The 17120-nt window shown below is 41.2% G+C and overlaps 1 protein-coding gene across 1 annotated transcript in view; it reads right to left on the bottom strand.

Moving 5' to 3' along the window:
- Positions 1-15919, bottom strand: part of rbms1a (RNA binding motif, single stranded interacting protein 1a) — a 17048-nt gene extending 1129 nt beyond the window's left edge. The window contains exons 1-14 of the mRNA XM_083759500.1: positions 15520-15919; positions 13394-13536; positions 12102-12160; positions 11892-11983; positions 9995-10152; positions 9314-9393; positions 9079-9191; positions 6131-6180; positions 5949-6039; positions 3518-3571; positions 2343-2444; positions 1358-1426; positions 1039-1109; positions 1-867 (exon numbers count right to left, since the gene is read on the bottom strand). The exon at positions 1-867 is cut by the window's left edge and continues 1129 nt beyond it. Coding sequence (XP_083615626.1) covers positions 1041-1109; positions 1358-1426; positions 2343-2444; positions 3518-3571; positions 5949-6039; positions 6131-6180; positions 9079-9191; positions 9314-9393; positions 9995-10152; positions 11892-11983; positions 12102-12160; positions 13394-13536; positions 15520-15570 — 1131 coding nt within the window. The 5' untranslated portion in view covers positions 15571-15919 and the 3' untranslated portion in view covers positions 1-867; positions 1039-1040. The remainder of the gene's footprint in view (positions 868-1038; positions 1110-1357; positions 1427-2342; positions 2445-3517; positions 3572-5948; positions 6040-6130; positions 6181-9078; positions 9192-9313; positions 9394-9994; positions 10153-11891; positions 11984-12101; positions 12161-13393; positions 13537-15519) is intronic.
- Positions 15920-17120: the final 1201 nt, after the last annotated feature.

A 17120-nucleotide genomic window follows, 5' to 3' on the forward strand; every position in this document is an offset into this window, starting at 1 on the left:
GAGAAAAACAAAAACAAAACAAAACAAAAAAATCTCCCAATGAATTTCATTCTGTGTAAAACTTTATGTAATTTAATAAAAGTACAGCTCTTGGTTAATATCACATCTCAAAGTAAAAAAAAAAAAAAAAAACAACAGGGAAAAAGATGGAATTGCTTTGCTGTGAGCACGATTTTATGTATTGCAGCTGGACTCTAGTTGTCTTTATTGCTACCAGGAAATGAATCAATCAACCAAGCACTCCATGGATTCCTGATGGAGTAAGTTATAACACATATTGTGATGAACCAATTACCCAATTACAATATGATACCTTATCAGCCTACAGTTCCTTTAGATTGGTAGCAGGATGTTTAATGTGGCGAAAGAAGGCACAATTTCCAATAATAAATTCATTACTTTTCTAAGGATGTCGTTGTCTGTAACAGTTGTCCTTGTAGAAAATTGATTTACTTCATGACAACCGATAAAACCAAAACAAAGCAACATCGAGATTTCAGTGCAAGCAAGCATTTTTTTTATATTTCACAAATAAACTAACTATAAAATCTTTGAAATTTTCCTCAGGGAAAAATATTTAAATCTCATGCAGTTTGAATATCACATCACACATGGGTATCCTATGGCATTTGTTTGAGAATCCTTGGAAAAGACAAAAATGTACACGTTTCTTATCAAAATAAAACTTGTTTTTCCTTGATTAGCCAGCTGCTTGAGTCCATTTACATGGTAATAATGTTCCACCATAAAAGTTGAGGCTGTGCAAAGTGTTCATGGGTCTGGTCCAATCAAAGAAGGCCATGACTGCTATCAACGTGATGCCATCAACAATTGCCAACATCCTCCATTACAAGGGGTAATCAAAAGCTAAAATCAAAAACACAGCCAGGATAAATATCATAAAATGTCAATCAATATGTTTCTGCACCAATGTAACCAAGAAAAACATTTATAATAGTGTATAATAAAGTTATAATGTTGCTTTATGACATTTATAAACATAGCAATGGCTGGTGGTAAGTAAAAATACATACGTACGGTTACTTGCTGTGTTGACTATAAGGAGAAGAGTTGTTAGATGAATCCACCTGTTGCTGTGTGCCATTGTCCTGAGGAGAATTAAGATGTTCACAATGAAGATCTTCACAAATTACAATATAATTTGATATCTTTAAGAAACCATGGCCCTAAATATAATCATGGGTTTGAGCACTGTAACATCCTCAATGTTAATGTAACTGAGTTACACTACCTGAACACTGAGGATTTTACAGTGTAATATGTAATATTTTTCCATGACCAGGTTTGCCAGTAGGACAGGTTTGAGAGGAAGCTCACAGCCTCACACTATACTTACAGATGCAGCCTGAATATGAGAGTATTGTGGTATGTAGCCTCCTTGCACATTAGGATTTGCTGCAATGTACTGTCAAAATGAAAAAGAAAATATATTCAACCATTTTCAACCTGGCCTCCCTATTTTGGGCATGACAATATAGGCACTATATTATATAACACTTTCAAGAAATGTCAAAATCTTTCATTACAACACAAAAGATAAGAAAATAAAAGATCTACAAGCTCACAAGGGCATACTGATTGATGTGTTTAATTAAATTGTTGATGGTATCATAGACTCTTCAATCTCACAGTACATACCGGTACATTATAATTGATTACTTTGTCTACTTATTATTTGTTTATTATCTTAGGTGATAACTGAGAACCATGTAAATGGTAAATGGTGCATTTATATAGCGCCTTTATCCAAGGCGCTTTACAGAGATTGTGCATTACATTCACCCATTCACACACACATTCATACACCGATGGCAGCGGAAACCATGCAAGGCACCAACTAGCACATCGGGAGCAATTAGGGGTTCAGTGTCTTGCTCAAGGACACTTCGACAGTAACTCTGGGGGAGCCCGGGTTCGAACTGGCAACCTTACGGTTACCATCCAGGCACTCTACCCCTGAGCCACCGCCGCCCCGTATAAGTCCTTTATGGGTTTATTTTCTCACCTGCACATATTTTTCTCTTTTATTGATGTTACCTTTTTGTACTGTTTTTTTTATTGTGCGAATAAAAAGAATCAGGGAAAAAACAGTAAGTGGTTAATCGGACTAATCTATTTGATTTGATTTGGTTTTGGACATACACGCTAGATAATGTTCCAAATTGTGATAATGTCCTTTTTGTGTCTCGTTTGAAAAGATTAAAGAGCTCATGCATTGCCTTTATGGCATTTTCATTTGCTTATTAAGTGATCATTATGTCTATGCACGCTCTCCATATCTGTGTATTCGATATGCATGGTGATAGGGCATAACTCCTCACCGCTCCAGTGTTTCCCAATGACAGATGGCCCATCTGCTGAGTGAGTATGCCTGTGGGGTGCAGTGACATGGAGGGATCCACAGAGGGAGACATAACAGCAGCCTGCGTTGAAAAGTAGTTTGTTAATTTTCAGTTACAGTACATTTAGATGGCGGCATTACACATGTGAGTGAGTAGCATACTGAATACGGAAATAGTGGGTTTCAAATTTCCTACCAGACACAGCTCCATATTAAAAGGAGTTTTATTAATAATTAGAATGGGTTATACTTATAATTTACATGTATTGTCCCACAAAGCATGCAGGACACAACATTTACATGGGGAAAAATAATAGAAACAGATAGATGTTCTGCGTGAATGTCAATTTACAACGCAACATTCATTTATTAGGTCTTCAGTTGCCATTTACATGCTGGCTTTCCCTTTAATCTCAACACTTCTAAGGAATAGAGCATTTCCTAGGCGAAAGCGGGGGAGGGGAGAATCCAGCACAGACACTTGTTCTACTGGAAACCATCTGTTGGAGGAGTCATACAGCCTCAGAGTCATAAGACTGTCTCTGCCCCAGGCATTTCCTGCTGGACTGCATGAAGGGTGGGGGCGGGGTGGGGGCGTATATCATTTCCATTCTTCCATTTCTGCAGCCTGGCAGCACCCAGGCACAGAATCACATACACACACGCATGCACAATCACCCTTTCTCCCATATTTACACGCACGCACGCGCACGCACGCGCGCGCGCACACACACACACACACACACACACACACACACACACACACACACACACACACACACACACACACACACACACACACACACACACACACACACACACACACACACACACACACACACACACACACACACACACACACAGACAGGATGGCAGTTTCCCAGAATTCAGCTCTTCAGTGGTAGTTGTTAGTTTAACTTTAGTCAGTAGAACTGATTAAAGTAACATTCTCTGTTCTTAGCTGTGTTAGGCACATTTGCCGTGTCCATACATACTACAGGGGCAGTGGATTTCAATGTGGGGTCTAGGGACTCCTCTGATTATTATTTTATTATTATTAGTTTAATGTCACTATAAGCAATTCAGTTGAAATGATTACAATTATCAAAAATGTCGGCCCATATGAGTGACGATTCTAACAAAATGATCTCTTACCGGGTGTTGCATGATATAAGGTTGATGTGCCATCCAGGAAGAATGATTCTGTACCTGAATTAGAGGTGGAGAGAAAAAAGAGAACAGGGTCAAATAGTCTGACTTTTCACGTTCTTCAATGAAAACTTTCACTTAAATCACCCATTGTCCAATGTCCACAATACTCGCACAGTCACACTCGTCAGCACTAGAGGTCTCAAATGCTGCCCGAACCCGACCCTACCTGACCGGGCCCGGCTTTTTCGGGTAGGGTCGAGGCAAAAATGTATGCTGATTGGTCGGGCCGGGCCAAGCCTCAGGTTCTGTGTCTCAGGCAGCAGTGAACAGGCGCATATCCCTGTCTGTCTGTCTGCACCTCGGTATTGAAGCCTAACGAATGAACCACGGATAATCGGTGACGTTACAAATCGCTTCCGTATGTAGCCTTAGTACCAGCGACCTGGTTTTTGGGATGACGTCACAAACAAATCCTTTGGATACACGGTAATTCTGTCCCAGAGTTGCGTTAGCTCTGTGTTGGATAGGCAACAAGCTCTGAAAGTTTAGAGCTGCGATGTTAATTTAAAAGACAGCACGCACGCTAGTGATACGCGGGCTGGGCCGTTGTCCGGAAGGTCCCGTGGGTTGACCCACGAAGCGGGCGGACGAGTCAAGGTTTTATTATTTATTCTCTCCCTTCTGTCTCCCTCTCGCCTGCTCTCCCGTCTCTACTGAAATCATCTAGTTTGTTCAATGTGTTGCTTATTTGATCTACACAGTATGCACAGCTGCCAATGATATCCTCATTATCCTGATATCCCGGCCGCTGCACGTCAACTTAATTTGAATGTACCATGTAATGTTGTAGGACAGGACACTCACTGTCGTTCAATGTTCTCTCATGTATTTGAATCATCATCATGAATTATAGCCTACATAATTATAAAAGACAGAGAAAATATGAATTGTCTATCCTACTAAAACCAAACCATGCGCTATTGTTTTGTTCGCTCCCGCTAGGCTGCTACATATATTTATTTGCTTATTTTATTGTTTTGAGGTCCTACCTCCATCTGCTGTCAGTAGCCAAGCCAACATTATGAACGAAATGCTGCACAGATGTAAATTGATGGGGAAATAGCCCAGTCCCCCCGCAATTGAATGGACGTTGAAAAGCCAGTTGGTATGCTACTATTTATTTTTGCGGGGTGGGGTGGGCGGGTCGTTGATTAATTAATATATTGTTTTTTAGGGCGGGTTGGCTTCCGTGGCGGGATGGGCGGATTATGAAAAAAAGCCGGCCCACGCATCAAAGTGGAACAAACCTGGATATTTTGACAAGGACTTTGGGGATTGTATCAACAACATCAACATACCATAATAATATTAAGCACCACACCTTTTACAGACGATGAGCTAGTCTGGTAAGATATTATTATTTACATGCTTTCACCATGGTTAATCGAAGTGTCCCTGTGCTGCTGCAAGCCTGCGATGCATTTACATTACTAAAGGTTTTACAGCCGCAGTGCTCAGACAGGCAGAAGCCTGATTTGTACGTGGTGTCTGTCTGTCGTGCAACGAACATAACAGATCTGCAAACCCAGAATACAAGCCAGATGAACACGATTTGGGTTTATTTATAGATATGCCCATTCTGTTACTGTGTTCGGTGCGCCACCGCTGAAGGACGGAATATAAATCACACAGGCAGCAGCAGCAGCAAGCGAGAACGTCAGGGAGAGAGAGAGAGAATGAGAGATGCATGAGGACGGGGGTCTACTTTAGTCTATTTTGTGCAGAACATGTTTTATGAACAACTGAACATGTGAAGGTGCCATTTTGCCAACTATTATACAGTATGTCCGTTCTTTCTCTACTGTCTAATTTGAGCCATGGTGCTGCCTACAGCGGTGATCTTTCTCTCTCTCCAGTCTAAAATGGTGATAAATGTTAGGGTCGGGCAGACGGGCACCAGTTAGGGCCGGGCCTTAGATTTCAGGCCTGCTGAGAACTCTAGCCAACACACCTGGTTGGCGACCGGATTAAGGTTGGATACCGGATTAATGTGCTGCTTCGTGCTGCTTCGTGCTTGTGGTTATGGTTAGGGTTTGAGGTAGGTTGTCGTTGTCGGACCAATGACTGGTCATTTTATCTCACTATGCAAAGCATCTTGGGAGATATACAATGGGGCGGGTGTGGCATTTACAGGAGTCACAGGATTTGACAGATAACCAGTTCAGCGCAACACAATTTCATTATCCACCATATTTGCCACACATGTCTGCTGCACTGGCTTAATGCTTGCTATTTTGCTTGCACAGAAACTAAAAAAGCACATAGGCCACAGCAGCATGACCACCAGTGTACATACAGTACATACTAAGCACATCATGTGAGTCAACACGAGCCACTGTGAATCAAGTCCAAGGAGTCTCTTCTTTGACAGTACCTGGTAGGCAGAGACTGGAGACATGTAGGGACTCATGGTAGACTGTGCAGTCATCATCCTATTCGCCAACGGATAAGGAGAAGGATAGAACCTATCCAGCATTGGAAAAAACAACAAATTAATGCAAAGTTTGCAGCTGTTCTGGAAATCTAATATGTTTAACAGCCCTGTATGCGACTTACCCATTCTGCATAGGTATTGAAGAGGGGTCATAGGTGAGAGTCATTGTGCCCTGAAAGGTAGAGAATGCAGAATTACACATATAAAAAAAATCAGGCACAATTGTTTTTGAGTAATGTGATTAAATAATAATAATTACTCGAGGCCTATTTTATACATTATCATTATCGTGCATATACAGCAAGAAATAGTGACAAGCTCATGAAAGCCTGTTTTCTGCTACCAAATTCACAAAATGTCGAATAGGATGACGATAGGATGTGTGAAATGAGTGGAGCTCTTGTCATCGTACATCATTTATGTTAGCGGACATTTTACATTGCTACATTGCTGCAAGGTACATAAGGTGGTCCCTTATTGGCCAAGTGCTCCTACCAACATGTGATTGGTTAGCCGATTTGCTCGTTTACATATGATGTAAGTTTTCCCTTCAATGTCAATGGCGTTTAATGTTTTGATGTTTAATTTACATCATATTTAGCTGAATTATCAGCTCTTATCATCATACATCATCATGGATCATCTCATACTAGCCAATCAGAATTCCTGTTGCCTGTGATTGGTTAGCTGATTTGTTCGTTTACATATGACGTACATTTTCCCTTCAATGTCAATGGTGTTTAATGTTTTGTTTACGTTACGTCATATACAGTATACTGGAATTCTGACGTAAGTTCTCCGTTCATTGTCAATGGCAAATATTGAGACGTGTGGAGACAAGATTTAGCCGACATTTGACCTGAATTCCCCTTTCATTGTCAATGGCAAATCTTGAGACGTGTGGGGACAAAAGATGTTTATGACGTAAATTATCCTTTCATTGTCAATGGCATTTAATGGTTGTGTTGCCACAAAAACACGATTTGTTCAGACACATATGACGTAAATTCTCCTTTTATTGTCAATGGCAAATGTGACACATGTTGTGACGAAAAGCTGTAGGGGCTAGTGCCCCTCAAAAAGAGTATTAGCCGTTTTTAGAGTGTTTTTTGTGCATAAACTAATGCTTGGAATGGATTCAGAATCATGAATAACCCCTAGTTTGACACATTACATGCTTCTGAAAGCATAATTAAAATTAGATTTCTTTTTTGCCTTATAGGTTTTTAATGGTACTCCAACTTTTAACTCCTGAATTCCATGATCCACAATTTATATAATACTGGATAAACCTAAAACAATTGAACAATTACTTTTGCAATTTCTTTTGGGACAAATCTTAGATTGACTGGCCTATTGGTCGCGTCAGATATTAATTAGGCTTTTGGTCTTCAGGCAGAGGCTCTGAGCCACTCTGATACACTCACTCCCCTTTGACCTCCCTCATCGGGAAACCTGATCCGGTTCACGGTAACAATGTAACGCCTGGGATTCGAACCCGGATCTGTGGATAACTATAGGTTAAAAAATAGGACATAATTGACAACATTGGCTATTGTTAGTGCTTACTCACTAGCACAGTGCTCTCCTAAAGCTAACACAAATATTATTAATCTTATTAGCTGCAGCTGTGTAACTTACATCACGGTGTACCAAGGTCAGTCAAGCCTATTTTTACATGTCTTTTATGCTGGATTTCGACTGCAGCTTTAGCACGACACGACACCGCACCATATCAAAATATGTACCGTTTCCATTATAATAAAGTATCCCCTCGCAGTACCCCCCTCTCCCATTCCCTTCCGGTGGGAATCGATGCCCCTTTCTTCAACAATGGGTCTCTCTCTCTGTAAATGCTACGGGAGATGCGCTAATAATTTTTTATAGAAGTGATGGACAACGCTTTTAGACGCCACACAGATCTTCATCGGGTCTTTACAACAAATAATAACTTATACTGTATATTATTTATATTCAGTTCTGTGTTATGGGTATGTGTTATTTTATATAAAATGTCACTTTCAAATAAAATAAACATAAAAAACAATGTATGAAAAATAAATGAAAAAGGTAAAAATTCATGGTCATTTATTTTATGTGAAAGTGAAATATCCCTTTAATAGCCAAACTAGCTCTGAGGAAGCATGTTACACACCGATATTCCTAAGTCCGCTATTCCGACGCATTGTCCTTCCAACTTGCAGCATTACTAACCCTGTCCCAAATCCTAACCCTAACCACACGTGGAAGCCATGCAGTCGGAATGGCAGTGCGTCGGATGTCGAATGTATATCTGTACACTGCCAGAGTTAACACACAAACACGGTGGAGTCATTCACCCATTCTACACCAGCAGCACAGGAGACATCTCACTGAAAAGATCCTATAGAATACCTATATAAAACAATAATGGGTGGCCGTAGTTCATGGCGACTCACGACCAATCAGTAGCAGCAGTGTTGTATGACAGTACTAACGTCACTGCTTTGGCCCTGCTTAGCCTAGCTCGGACCTACCCAGGAGTGGATACTTTTTAGCCACTCATTTTGTACCACTTTGACACCACTCAGCCCAATTCCTTGTAGTGGAAACGGTGGCACAAGTAGGTGCCGGCAGTGTGGGGTGGGATGGTCTTGGGCCATGCCACTGATGCCAGTGGAAATCCGAGTTTAGAGGGCAGCAAAAGACAAATTACATTTGGCCAGGTGTTGAGTTCCATGACATAGTAGCCCAGCAGATTAACAGAAGAATCCACTTTATACAAGCACCACATTTGGCATGAATACTGGCTAGGACCTACTTTTCAGAAAAGCCACCTGAAAATCAAAAATGGCGGCCATTTTTCAAGATGGCTTTCACAACAAATATAAAACAAGGTTTTTCACAGTGTAGAACTTGAATGTCAAAAGAACATTGCCAATTTTGATGCTTCTATCACAAAGTGAACGATTGTCACTAATCTACACTAATCTATAGCTACAAACATTTTTTCATGATCTATTATTCCTTCAATACAATATCACGCAGGGTAACAGAGGTGAAAGAGGCACAGTGGCAGAGAGATACATACTAGTCTCAGGTCCCCTTCCCTAGTCCATGTCCGTCCATTGGGAATAAATGGACTGTGAGTGTGTTTCTTCCTCTGGCCATCTGCAAATTTACACAGGAGGGGCTCAGGGGGGGCTGGGACAGAGAAGATGGACGGTTAGAAAGCTTTAACGTCATTGTTCCTCAGTAGCAGTTATCATCAATATTGTTATCTATTGACACCACCAAGTTTAAACAAAGGAGGAATGGATTCATACCCAGGGCTCCCGTCGCTGTCTTGATGAATTTCCCATTAAAGTGGGAGATCACGGCATTACACTGCTCTGTTGTGTCCATCCTGAGGGAAGAATCAATAACCCTAGCTAAATCACCTTCAAATATACATAGAGCCATAGAGCCAACAACTTGAATTATCCTTAACGTGATGTTCAACTTTGGTAGAATCTTGGGTTTTATATGTTGCTTCTGAGCTCCATGAACGAGAAACCAGAAGAAGCTAAAAAATACCAGGCCCTGGTATTTTATTTAGAAGCAGAATCTGCTGTGTTGTTTGTTTATGTGATTTTGAGAACTGTTTCATCGTGCAAAATGGAATCATTCTTCCAGTTTCTCACTCAATATTTGGATTGATACCATGTATGACCCGAGATCCATCAAGAGTGTGACCGTGGACCCTCACAGAGCACGACTATGGACTGCTACCATACCATATCATACTACCACTATACTATATCCTATCTTAATATGACATACATTGTTATACCATATTATATTATCTTACACTAGTACATTCATTGTTATTGTTATTGCCACTACTTGTTTTGCCTGTATCTCCTCCCTGTCTCTCCCTCTTGATTCTACTACCCTCCCACACACACACACTTTAATATAAAATGTAATTGAATTGAAGGTTAACTGAACATCTTCTTAAAACGTACCTGGCAAAGCCTACGCCTCGGCTGTTGCCGCTGTAGTCTCGGAGGACCCTTGTGGAGACCACCTGGCCGAACGGCATGAGCATGCCCTCCAGTTCCTGCTCGTCCACGGAGAGAGGCAGATTGGAGATGTAGAGGTTTGTGGGGTCCTGTTCCTGCTGCTGCTCAACAAAGACGGAAAAGCGACCAAGGTAGTGAATGTCCTATATTCACAAGGTAGCCATTTTGTGCTTACATCCTACTCAGCCATTGGTGGGGCACGCCCCACAATATTTAATATTGTTTTGTATTGATATACATGTCTTTTTCTTCATTATTCCGTATCCAGTGGGGCAGCATCCCACACCCATCACCCCGACCCCTATACGCTTCCACAATCTTACTACCATCAGCTATACGGGCTGGTGTGTAACCCATGACGATTAGGAGAATGAAAACAGGTGTTCCAAGCTGGGCAACTGGAGTCACGCCTACAGTCACACACACAACACAGGCAGAGACACAAAGACAAAAACTGCCTGGCACTGAACATTTCTATTTTTCTACTACCGGTATTCTAAATCGCTGCTCACCAGGAACTACACATTTCTAGTTGATCTCATTCTATTTTTGAGGCCTATACACAGGTTCAATGTTTGTCTTTAGTTCAATGTTTGTTTTGTAAACGCAAAAACGCGTAAATGTGTAATTTACGTCATATTGTCTCTTTATTGTTAATGGTTTAATGTCTGCACCGTTTGTTTTATATCACCATTACATCACCTAATCAACATATATATGTTAGACTTTAATATATTAGCGCCCCTCACTTCACACAGGTGTGATTTTTTAATATTCTTTGATTTATTTCACTTAATTCAAACACTGCACTCGGTTCAGCTGCTATGCTACTCCTGCATTAGCTGGTGAATTTGCACCATAGAAACAGAACAGATAACAAGAATCCATGTTACTAAATCATGATTGGGATGGCAGTGAGGCTAACTGGAATTGGAAGAAGGCATGTAGGCATGTAGGCTAAGACAATGAAAGTGCCTTCAATAATTTATTTATCCAACTCATGCTCCCTCCACCCCTCACTCCACTTCCTCTACTATGGAGTAGATTAGGCCTCCCCTAAAGCCTGCAGCAGGAGAGTAACGTTACGTAGCTTAGCTACCACATCACATGCATGTCCTAGGAGTCACAGCTTGATTCCCTGCTCCCAAAATTAATCCCTCATCTCTGAAGTGTCTACCGTGCAATACAGCAACACAGTCAGAGCTATGGAAGGTAATGAGGGAAATGATTACCCAGAGAAATGCTACTACCAGGACTGCAACACAAATCACGCACTCGAGGCCAAAACACAGAATCTCTTATTATCCAAAGAAATGGCATTTAAAAGCCATACTTGAATTAATCTCAGTGATATGTAGCATTGGCTAAAATCAGATGTTGTATGACCAAAACTCATACTAGTACCGGTATTTGATATTGTGCAGATGCTAACTTAAATTAGCATGAATGCTAAATAGCTAACAATTCAGCTACCTACGGTACTAATCTGCATTAATCTATGGAGGGATGGTTTGGGGGCAGGGAGCTGCTGGTCCATGTGCTTGTACTGTTGACTGATGGGATATTTGGCAGAGAGAAATGTGACATCTGGTTTCTGCAGTGAATGTAAATGGGGTCACAGGAAGAACAGCCAGTCAGCTGAGGCCATGTGACTGCTTCACTGTCTCTCTCAAATTCTCTCTCTCTCACACACACACACACACACACACACACACACACACACACAAAGCATCAACGAAGCCCAAACCTGCACAAAACAAGCAAAACCACTCACACATACATGCTGTACATAGACCTACGTACAAGATACCCATGCATGTGATATGCCAGCATATCTCACCTTGGCCATCTGGGCTTGGATCCCGCTGGTTTTGAGAGCGTGCACGGCCTTTAGAGCTGCGGCTGGGCTGTCAAAGTCCACAAAGCCATAACCTAGAAATATAATTAGGAATATTAAAAAAATAAAAATAAATAAAAACATCCCTCGATTTTGACAGGAACCACCTAATGTAAAATGTTGTCCTAGACCACCATTTACAACTATACTGACCTTTACATTTGTTGGTCGTCTTATCCAGGATTGCCTTTGCTGACTGGATTTTGCCGTACCTGAGAGCACATACGCATGAAGATTACTTTAATTAAATCTTTCTGACGTACCATGCAAAAGATTACATCACAGACCAACCATTATGTGATGCTCTATATTAAAAGTACAGTAATACTGTACATTTTTGTATGTGCCAATGCCCATGTCTCCCACTACTATCTGTTTCCATTTGGGAATTTATTTGAGAAAACTCACATTAACTATCCCCATATTTCTTTATACTAGGAAACACACAGTAGGCCTGTCACAATTATTACATAATAATCGTCTGATCGCAATTATTTAAGATAATCTCAATTAGTTTGCATAATCGTCATAATTGTTTCCATGTTGAAAGATGTTCATACATTTTTTAAATGTTGCGGAAATAGCCGATCTACAAGCTCACGAGTCACAAGGCACTGCTTGTAGATCGCTGTTTCCTCAATTTCCTTTTGTATTAAATTATCATTAAATAAGTTTCTCATAACTGCCTAATGCACTTTTTGGCAATGAAGCCTAAAAGAACTACATTTGTCATGTTTAATTTAGATGGTCCAATGTTCAATGCTGAAGACACAATTAAATCGTTAATCACAATTATTTGTATGACAATCGTCAAGTAAAATGTCATGGTCGTGATAACCCTACACACACAACACCATACAGACTAAATGCTTAGCTTCCATCGCCATTCAAGCCTTGTTGCTATGAAAAGCCCTTTCATTTCTGCTTTGTGCTGGCAAACACCATTGGGAAGAGGAACAAAACACAAGCAAACACGACGCAAACAGCTGCTGCTGCTGGTTACATGGTTGAATAACCCTCCCATATGCTTGTAATTCTGAGGATTGAGAGAGGCGATACAGAACTTCAGAATCCACTGCACTAAGTAGTGGCACTGTAGCCTAGCAAGCCTATACTGTCATATTCAATGGACCACTTACATCACTAACCTTTTAATAACTTTTAATAGTTGCTACCCATAACACAGAACTGAATGTTTTGCCATTTCTGTTTTATTTTGCTAGTACAGTGAACAGAGAGACAGGAAAGGTCAGAGAGAGAGGTGGGGTGACATGCAGGATGATTTGAACAGGGGTCAGCTGCGAGGACAATAGCCTTTTTATTTTATTTATGTGGTATATTGATACTTGATGATCCACCATTGAAAACCCTTTTACCAAAGGTGTGCTCTCAAATGCTCGCTCACAAATATTATCCCTCTCATGTTGTTGTGTGTGAATACTCACTGCTGGCACAGTTTGACCAGATCCAGGTCAGTAGTGGCAGGGGGCAGACCACGGATGTACAGGTTTGTTTTACTGAGCTGCTCCCAGCCTGTGCTGCTGCTGTTGCTGCTGCTGCTGGGACTGGATGGAGCCATTGGATAGGACTGCACACAGGAAGGAAACTGACTGTCAGCAAAGTATTGAATCTGGATGAAATGACCTTTTGGGCCAATAATGATGACAGATGACATTCTAAAGAATGTCTGATAATACTGATCTGACACACGAAAGACGTTTGACTGGCATTACAACCAGATAATATCCCGAAAAGGAAGCTTTAAACTCGAGCCTTGCAATCTCATCATTGCCCATCTTGACCCAGCACAAATGCGCGCATGCACACACACACATGCATGCACACGCACACACACACACGCACCCACACAAGATTGAACACATTCATATTTCATCACTCGCTTAAAACATTGTGTGAACATCAAGTGTTATATCCTATTAAAATGTGTTAACTTATTAAAATGTGTTATCCTATATCCGCCAGTATTGTATTCTTGTACATGAGCGGCATGGATACAGATTCACTATGCAATCAAATCTGTCCTGACTCCTGACTACTTTCTTCCTGTTTCAATATTCATTAGAAGTGTGTGCATGCACGTGTATGCAGACACAGACACACACACAGACACACACACACACACACTCTCTAATTCTGAACCAAATCATACATCACTCACATGCAAAGCATTTCCTTCCTAACTCATGAGTGAGTTATTCAGTCATTCAGTGAACCATTGGGTCAACCGTACAACAAGAGTAGCTTCACCCCACAAATTAATGTCAACAATAGCATGTGGCCTAATCTGTCAAAATCTATAACTAATACTAATGCAATGCTAAAGACAAAACTTGGAAGACGTATTATAGCATAATTTTACCGTGAACTACCTGTATGTATGGGTAGTTAAAACAATAAATATATTTGTGTGTGTGTGTGTGTGTGTGTGTGTGTGTGTGTGTGTTGGCACAATTTTTGTGCACTGTTTCCCTGCCAAGAGTAGGCCTATGTCACCAACTGAGTTGACGTCTGGCCTTTTATATAGTGAAGCAAGCGAAGGGAAATGAAATTATATTGGTAGGTTACACACTGTAGTATCATTATCAAGCCGAATGCACCATTATTACACCTACACTACAACCTCATTGACTCGGCCCTACAGGCACCACAAGCAATTATTTGTGTCTAGATTCAGACTGTCTCATGGGTGTGGCAAGGTGAGTTAAATCCCCTCTCTCCTGATGTAGCATCCGTAACCAGAGCACAGACAGACCTGGTCACTCAACGGTGGTCTTAACAGTGGATGTGTGTTTGTTGTGTTTTGCGTTGTGTTTACACGAGAATGTGACCTCTAAACTGATCCCTACATGATAGGACAGAAACCACAATTTATCCTAAATGATGGGGGAAATATCTGGTTTTGTTTCTCCAGTGGAATATACATCAATACTTGCATAAAGGGTCATAACTCATAACGTTAAATGGTCACGTTTCACCATGAGAGAGAGATTTAGGGATGCTTCAGTCCTGCACATTGACTTACTATGGAGCAAGGCTAGCTAGCCACAGGGTGCACTCGGTTTACTGAACCCGTTATGAAAATGGCTAAAATAATTGATTCTTGCTCCATTACAATAGATTCTACTAGCATTTCATTTATAGAATTACAGATGGCTGGGGACATAAAGTTGCTGTCTGCCTATAGGCTAATGCCCGAGGCTGAAGAATGGATCATCTTTCTCTAGCCCCGGCCTCCAACGTCATCCTCGGTGTATAATTCCATTCCCATTTTACTGTAACCGCTGAACAAAAGTGCACAAGGGGACATTAATAGTCACCCTGTTCTCAATCTTATGAGTCATAGCCTACTGATGTGATTTGATGCCTCGAAAAGTGTTCATAATTTATTAGCCCTTTCCCCCGAGAAGGGCTTACCAATGTCATTTAATGATTACGTTATTGCTTTGTCATAACAATTGGTCGAATATGCTATTTGGAGTATTTCATAGCGTACATCGGGGAAAGGTACGAAAAGTCGACCATTGGGCATATTATGTGTTTTTAGGCCTACCTGCTTGCGATGGGTGGTCTTCAGCGGGTTGCTTGTATTTGCAAAGATCATCCTGGAGGTTACGACGAGCTATGCTATTTCCTTCTTATTTCCACCGCAATACACGGGACCGCTAGAACAGAATCGAAAAGGTTAGTTGGAGCCTAGGCCTAAAACATCCGCATATTGGACAGTATTCGCGAATAGCCTGGTGCGTATCTGTCGTCTCACTGACATCTATACAGTCAGATGCAAACAGCCAGCGCTGGACCAACCCTACGGTCCGGTTCATTGATCTACGACGTCCTGCCGACCGACCGCCCCACGGACCCACCTACTACAGACCAAACCATCTCCGCAGCGGCGGGGTGAACCGTCTAATCCACGGCGTCACTGCTCAATAAACGGCACACTTCCAGGCCCAATTGCGGGACAAAATCGTAAAAGTGTGCGACATTTTTTTCGTCCACGTTTCGAGCGGAAATGAAACGTGTTCGCGCTCGCTCTTGATCCCGCGTTTAATTTGTGTAACGCACTCCGTTGCCTTTTGGTTATATCGGTCCGCATACCAAGCATTCTTTGGCCCAGTCCCCCTCCCCCCTTTTCAACCCTTCCCCCCATCCAGGACACTGACATGTCACAGAATCAGGATGCAAAGAAATAAGCAGGGAGTGGACTGGACTGGAGGTCACAACATTATTATGTATATCAATCCAAGTTATATTGTTCTGATGTAGATATATATATTCCATTATTTCCCCTGCCTTCAATATGAACACTGACAAATGTGTGTAGAGCAGGCCATGGTGTAGGCCTACTCCAGACAACAGTAATAATAACTATATAATTCAGTGGTCCTATGTAATACATTGATAATTATATAATTAGGCCTAGTCCAAATAAGCATTGCTCTTTGTTGCATTTTATTAACGTGCTTTATATATATTTTTTATTTATTGTTCTTGCATCACTTAAGCACCATTTGCAACACAACAGAACAAGTAAACAACAAAAATAGGACAATAAATAACAGTATACAATAAACATAACATCACAGTCACATATTACCGTAGTTCTCAGCCGATTTTGTATTACAAAACAAAAGAATAGTAGGGGAGAAATACCCTATGATATGAGGGTGGTCTGTATTGAGCCGAGTTGAGTAACAATAATGTCATAGGCATAGTACCTATATGTCAACTGTGAAATATAACGTCTTCTTTATGACCATATCCTTTATCATTCTATATAACTCTCTTACTTGACATGAAGGCCTATACTCCATGCCAAACATACCATATGCCACCTATACTGTACCTTCTTCTACGTGTAGGCCTAATGGGAAAACGCAGCCTGCGCGTAGTTCAACTCAGGTTATATTTCTGTAATCTACATCATTCGTTCCTCTATCTATGGCTCATATCCTGCCGGACGGTCCGCTTGAAGTCAAATTCAAATCCCATAAGTGTGGAAGGAAGTGGTTCTACAGTATCACATTTCTCCCCTTTCCTCTGCTGGTAGGATGATGGGAGGTGTCGTGTTACGAAGCTGCCTCTGGTGCTCTGGGAAGCGAAATGTTCGTCCCATCTCGGCCATCTGGATGAGGTTGGCTGCTTAGCAGC

This window comes from Protomyctophum parallelum, assembly GCF_964188405.1.
Source record: "Protomyctophum parallelum genome assembly, chromosome: 2".
Lineage (NCBI taxonomy): Eukaryota > Metazoa > Chordata > Actinopteri > Myctophiformes > Myctophidae > Protomyctophum > Protomyctophum parallelum.